Genomic DNA, 7,630 nt, shown 5'->3' with positions numbered 1-7,630 from the left:
AATTCTAAACATCGGTTTCTATCAGGGTACACTCAAGTCGACGGCTGGGCGCCGCAGACCGCTGCAGAAACCTATGTTTAGAATTCAAAAATGCGTGGCGCGACGATTCGGGACACTTCATGTATCTGGTGCGCCACAGAGAGTGTCTGGTGTGTCGTGTCGCGGCTTCGAGCGGCGCATCCGGTGCCTCAGTCAAAGTTAATTCAGTGTGCGTGGTTATTAGTTTCTGTGTACAAGCTCGGCACTTGAAACTAGCACACAGTTGGCTGTAAAACTGTACAAAGACACATATAATTTTGTACTCTCTGCTTGGTCTGTGTCCAAGTCGTACATGTACGACTGAATGCAGATCCTCTCCTCTCAGTCTGCCTGTCTGTGTTGCAAACACAGAGCGGGTGAGCCCATGGCCCCAAACTAGTCTACATGTGAAGCAACACACCCATAAATCAGCGAACTGTGGACACGCCCCCAACATAACACTTTTTAACACATTATAATAAAAAATCTGAATTGTGTTTTAAACTGAACCTAAACTGGCACACTCAGAAGAACCGTAATATTAATATTAAATCATAAAAAAGAGGTAAACTATGTTCCCTTTGTTCTACATTCAATTTTATATTCACAAATATAATTGCATAACTATCAGATGCTCTAAAGCACAACCTTACTGAAGGAAAGCTTGTTAAGAATGAAGAATAATTGATGAAGATGTCTGCATGTCTGCAACACTTGATCGTTTGTGAATCTCTTCAGCATGTTTAATGTGTGATGGCAGCGTGAACGCCTCCGTAACAGATGACACACATTTTGGTGTGGATTTACCACATTCGGGGATGTTCTGGCCCATCTGAGTGATGAACTTTAGGGATTCGTTGTTGATTCTCCAAAGCTTCCCGTCGACGGTGCCAGTGTAGATGTTTCCTATGATGAGAAGATATATAATTATATATACATATATGAGCAATATCACACTCACAGCAGTGCAATATGGCTGTATTTCAGCACTGGCGGCAGGCGTGCGTTGGTATGAAGCCGCAGGCCGAGTGCTTTAGTGTCCCACCAGTGATAATATACAGCCATATTGCACTGCTATGAGTGTGATATTGCATTTATCCAACAGTTCAACGGCATAATCGTGTGTATAAAAAAGAAACTCAAACATGGAGAGTCTCAAAATCCTTTTGTATTTGAGGAACTACTTTCTTCGGCCATTTATTCACATCTGCAACTGATGTCAGAACAGCAGAAACGGTTACTTATTCACCAAAGTCACTTTAGAGCTAGTATTGAATGATTCTCTAGCATAATGTCTAAAGTGATGACAAAACAGGTGATTTTGCTCACATTTTAAGATTATAAGGCTGAACGGCATGAAATGCCATCAGTCTACAGAGACATCCCAGTATTTCTCTGTTGCAATCAGGAGCTCACAATAATTAACCCCGAAAAAAAAACAAAGCAAAGCAAACACTAGCAGATTACTATAGTATAAATACAGCACTACAACATACAAAAGAGAGAGATGGACTTATGTCATTTACCTGTTTGATAATAATTTGTTCAGCTGTAGTTTGAATCGTTCGCTGATAAAATGCAGTTTTTCTCCACTAAGTACTTATTATGCGATCTCTGTCGCCATCTTGTGGCAGAACGTCAACCCTTTTTACTCTCTATATGATAGGCTAATGGCTGCCAACACGCTGAATCTCCAAATGTATACATATTTAAAACAGACACTATCCTTATAAATAAACTCCATAGTTGCAATCTAAACAACTACATTCTCCCCTAATAAGCCTCAAAAGTAAATTATGTTTTCCAACAAATTTGCTTGCCACTCGTGTGGGCGGAGTAATACACAAGGGTGAAGAGGCTGTACAAGTTCTGTGATTACTTTAATATCCCATGGCTATCAGCCAATTAGATTCGAGAACCAGACAGAACTGTTGTATATATATATATATATATATATATATATATATATATATATATATATATATATATATATATATATATATATATATATATATATATATATATATATACAGCTTCGTCAGAATTATTAGCCCCCCTTTGATTTTTTTTTCTTTTTTTAATATTTCCCAAATGATGTTTAACAGAGCAAGGAAATTTTCACAGTATGTCTGATAATATTTTTTCTTCTAGAGACAGTCTTATTTGTTTTATTTTGGCTAGAATAAAAGCAGCTTTTAATTTTTAAAGACCATTTTAAGGTCAATATTATTAGCCCCTTTAAGCTATATTTTTGATAGTCTACAGAACAAACCATCGTTATACAATAACTTGCCTAATTACCCTAACCTGCCTAGTTAACCGAATTAACCTAGTTAAGCCTTTAAATGTCACTTTAAGCTGTATAGAAGTGTCTTAAAATATCTAGTCAAATATTATTTACTGTCATCATGGCAAAGATAAAATAAATCAGTTATTAGAAATGAGTTATTAAAACTATTATATTGTAGTGGTTCATGTGAAATTTTTCATTTTACAAAGATTGATCAGTGATTTCTCATCATGACCAAATAAATTTTTTAACTTGCAGTTATATCATGATAAAAAAAAGATATTTGACAGCTCATTGACAGCTGGAAATGATTAAGCTGTGACAATTTTATAAAACTTTATTTATTTCTTTAAGTCCAAATGCACACTTCAAATAAACACTGCACATGCATCATGACAGATAAAAGCATACTGTATATAGTTTACAAGTATATAGCCTTGGTGTAAATGAGCCAAAGACCTTACTTGTATTTCTGAAACACAAACAGAAAACAGCACAGAAACTGAAATCTCACCATTCTGGTCAGCGGTGAAGGACTCGGGACCTTTGAGCTGACCAGAAAACAGTCTTCTGCCTCTCTGTAAGCGTGTGTTCACTGCTAAAGGGCCCTCGAGAGCCGGCGGAGGACCCTCGAATCTGAAAAACACAGAATTATTAGCCTCCCTGAATGTATTTTCCCCCAATTTCGGTTTAACAGAAATAAAATGATAGTTTTAATAACTCATCTCTAATAACTGATTTATTTTATCTTTGTCATGATGACAGTAAATAATATTTGACTAGATATTTTTCAAGACACTTCTATACAGCTTAAAGTGACTTTTAAAGGCTTAACTGGGTTAATTAGGTCAGAGTAATTAGGCAAGTCATTATATAACGATGGTTTGTCCTGTAGACAATCAAAAACAAATATAGCTTAAGGGGGCTAATAATATTGACCTTAAAATGGCTTTTAAAAAATGAAAAACTGCTTTTATTCTAGCCGAAATAAAACAAATAAGACTTTCTCCAGAAGAAAAAATATTATCAGACATACTGTGAAAATTTCGTGGCTCTGTTAAACATAATTTGGGAAATATTTAAAAAAGTGTACATCTGGAGATCAATTTACATCAGAGTAAAGAGATTCACTGTGAAAACACTCACATGTACGGCTCAGGATCAATAGGAGAGGGAATGAGATAAACTCCAACTGCAACGGCCAACAATACGACCTTCACTGAACTCTGACTGAGCCTGAGGAAATGAAGAAAACAACCTTACATTTTACAAATGCATCCTGTAAATATAACCATGTTAAGGACTCATATACATGTCAGCTGATCTTCATGTGTTTTTCTGTAATGGCATAATTGTAATGTGGCCAATATTGCAATAGATTGTAAAATAATGGTGAGTAAATATAAGAAAAAAAGGAAAAATGGATTAAAATAATTGTTATTATAAATATGTCAATCTTAATAGTAAAAGAAAGTTTACTTACAAAACAATATTACAAAAATACTATTATTGATATGATGTTATATGTGATTTTTAAATATAATTATATATTATAATGGACAGGATAATTATTATTATCCTAATTATTATATTATACTTATTATATTAATATTATTTAATTATATTATTATATATTTTATAGTTATATATAAATAAATATAATTGTATTTTATATTAGGTTATCATGGTGGCGCAATGGGAAGCACAATAGCCTCACAGCAGAAAGGTCGCTGGTTCGAGCCCCGGGTGGGTCAGTTAGCATTTCTGTGTACACATGGGTTTCCTCCGGGTGCTCCGGTTTCCCCCACAAGTCCAAAGACATGCGGTATAGGTGAATTGGGTAAACTAAATTAGCCATAGTGTATGTGTGTGAATGAGAGTGTGTTTCCCAGTGTTGGGTTGCAGCTGGAAGGGCATCCGCTGCCTAAAACATATGCTGGATAAGTTGGCGGTTCATTCTGCTGTGGCGACCCCTGATTAATAAAGGGACTAAGCCGAAAAGCAAATGAATGAATGAATGAAAATTAAATAACAAAACAATATCATTACAAAAACAGCATCATTAATAATATTTATATTTTTAATAATCATTAAATATTATATTTCATCATATAAATATTACATTGAACCAAATATGATATTATATATGTGCAGATATTGCAGAAAAGATTTTAAAGCAGGCCATATTCACAAATCCTACATATTACATTCATATTTTAATAACATTTATATATTTAATAATCATTAAATATTATATTTAATCATATAAATATTACATTGAACCATGCATCATATTATATACATGCAGATATTGCAGAAAATATTTTGTGCCAGTCCATATTCACAAATCCTACATATTACACTCATATTTTAATAACATGTATATATTTAATAATACTTAAATATTATATGTAATCATATAAGCATTCCATTGAACAAAATATTATATTATGTACACGAGCAGATATTGCAGAAAATATTTTGCAGCAGTCTATATTAGCAAATACATTCAACATTAATATTTTAATAACATTTTTATTTTTAATAATAGATTAAATGTTAGATTTAATCATTTAAATATTACATTGAACCAAATATGATATTATATACGTGCAGATATTGCAGAAAATATTTTGCAGCAGCCCATATTCACAAATACATATGACAATAATATTTTAATAACATTTACATTTGTAATAATCATTACATTTTATATTTAATCATATAAATATTAAGTTGAACCAAATATGATATTATATATGTGCAGTTATTGCAGAAAATATATTTTCAGGCAGTTTACATTTGCAAATACATATAACATTATTATTTTTAATAATCATTAAATATTATATTTAATCATATAAATATTACATTGAACCATGCATAACCAAATATGATATTATATTTGTGCAGATATTGCAGAAAAGATTTTAAAGCAGTCCATATTAGCAAATACATATAATTATTTTAATAGCATTAATATATTAAATAATAATCATTAAACATTATATTTAATCATATGAATATTACATTGAACCAAATATGATATTATATACATGCAGATATTGCAGAAAAGATATCTCGAGGCAGTCTATATTCGCAAATACATATGACATTAATATTTTAATAACATTTATTTTTTAATAATCATTAAATATTATATTTAATCATATAAATATGACATTAAATTAAATATGATAATATATGCATGCAGATATTGCAGAAAATGTATCTTGAGGCAGTCTATATTCGCAAACACATATAACATGATTATTTATATGAACATTTATATTCTTTTTTATATTTATATATTTATATTCTATTCTGAACATGAACATTTATATTTTTAATAATCAATAATTATTATATAAAATCATCTAAATATTAAACTATTAAAATATTACATTGAACCAAATATGATATTATATATGTGCAGATATGGCAGAAAAGATTTTAAAGCAGACCATATTCACAAATCCTACATATTACATTCATATTTTAATAACATTTATATATTTAATAATCATTAAATATTATATTTAATCATATAAATATTACATTGAACCATGCATAACTAAATATGATATTATATACGTGCAGATATTGCAGCAAATATTTTTCAGCAGCCCATTTTCACAAATACATATGACAATAATATTTTAATAACATTTATTTTTTAATAATCATTAAATATTATATTTAATCATATAAATATGACATTAAATTAAATATGATATTATATACATGCAGATATTGCGGACAATGTATCTTGAGGCAGTCTATATTCGCAAACACATATAGCATTATTATTTTTAATAACATTTATATTTTTAATAATCAATAAATATTATATGAAATCATATAAATATTAAACTGAACCAAATATGATAATATATACGTGCAATTATTGCAGAAAATATATCTTGAGGCAGTCTATATTCGCAAATACATATAACATTAATATTTTAATAACATTTATATTTTTTAATAATCATTAAATATTATATGTAGTCATATAAATATTACATTAAACTAAATTTGATATTGTTTACATGCAAATATTGCACAAAAGATTTTGCAGCAGTCCATATTGGCAAATACACACGAGTCAATGAGGCATTCCATTATAACAAAAAAAAAACACATGCTCTCAATCAAAACTACTTCAGAAGCTGCAAAAATAATGTCTTTTTAACACAAAACTGTTGAAAGCACACGGTGTTCTTCATAAATAACGCAAATAATCCGCATTATTATCGTCGCATTGACTCGAGTGGGGTTTGAGAATGTGAAGTGCAGCACAGCATGAAAACACGACGGTGTTTAACGTTACACAAAGCGAGCGTTTGTATTGATATCGCGCCCCAATTCGTTTAAATATGATATCCAGGTTTTATAATGTGTGTAAACTTACATGGCTGTGTGGTAAAGTCGTTCGGACTGCAGTATAAAGTTCAGCGTTTGCTCCCGGGCGCCATGAAAGAAGACGCGCTGCTCTCCGCGATGAACAGCGGTGATCCATCAGCGATAACTTTAACAACGGCGGGTTCACGTAAAGGACACTTCATTCACACACGTGCGCCTACATTGAGTAAAACCTTGGCCTCTCTCTAATTATTTACAGTTTAGAGACATGGTGACAGCTAGTAAATGAGCTGTTAACTATTGCTAGCACAGGATAATAGCCTCACAATACATAAAAATAAATATACAGCAAGATATAAACAGACTTCATTAGAATTCTGAAGATTTCTTAGGTTTGTGACTATTTCATGCAGTTATAAACTTAATTTTATAAGCTATCTTGCAATTCTGACTTTGAGTTTTGAGTTTATATCCTTGATTTTTTGCAGAATTGTAATTAATTTGCATTTACAAGCTTAAAAAAGTCACAATTTGTAGAAAACTCTGGTTAAATTGAAACTCTGATATATAAACTTGATATTCTGAGGGAATAAATTCAGCTGTGAGATTTTACTTGGAAATTTCAAGGAAATAATGTCAGAATTCTGGGTTTACGTCTCTCAATTCTCACCTTTTTTTAATTTGTGACTTTTTAATGCAGTTATAAACTTATTTTTATAAGCTGTCCCGCAATTCTGACGTTATTTATCACTGCTTTTAATTTATACCTTAGGGTTTATCTTTCAGAATAGTCCTAAATTAGCAATTGCATGACAAAAAGTCACAATTTGTAGAAAAAAACTACCTGTTAAATTGAAACTCTGAGATATGAACTTGAAATTCTGAGGGGAAAAGTCTGAGGGGATTTTAATTGGAAATTTCAAAAAAAAAAGGACACAATTCTGGGTCAACATCTCA

General features: G+C 31.0%; 1 protein-coding gene across 1 annotated transcript in view; it reads right to left on the bottom strand.

Moving 5' to 3' along the window:
* zgc:194209 (uncharacterized protein LOC570908 homolog) overlaps positions 1-6,876 on the bottom strand; it is a 14,235-nt gene extending 7,359 nt beyond the window's left edge. The window contains 5 exon segments of the mRNA XM_056456150.1: positions 826-924; positions 2,823-2,944; positions 3,455-3,544; positions 6,723-6,816; positions 6,819-6,876. Coding sequence (XP_056312125.1) covers positions 826-924; positions 2,823-2,944; positions 3,455-3,544; positions 6,723-6,816; positions 6,819-6,876 — 463 coding nt within the window.
* Between the last annotated feature and the right edge of the window lie 754 nt (positions 6,877-7,630).

Source organism: Danio aesculapii, chromosome 4, assembly GCF_903798145.1.
Source record: "Danio aesculapii chromosome 4, fDanAes4.1, whole genome shotgun sequence".
Taxonomy (NCBI): domain Eukaryota; kingdom Metazoa; phylum Chordata; class Actinopteri; order Cypriniformes; family Danionidae; genus Danio; species Danio aesculapii.
Note: the sequence above shows the minus strand (reverse complement) of the source record. Positions and strands in the feature narration are given on the sequence as shown.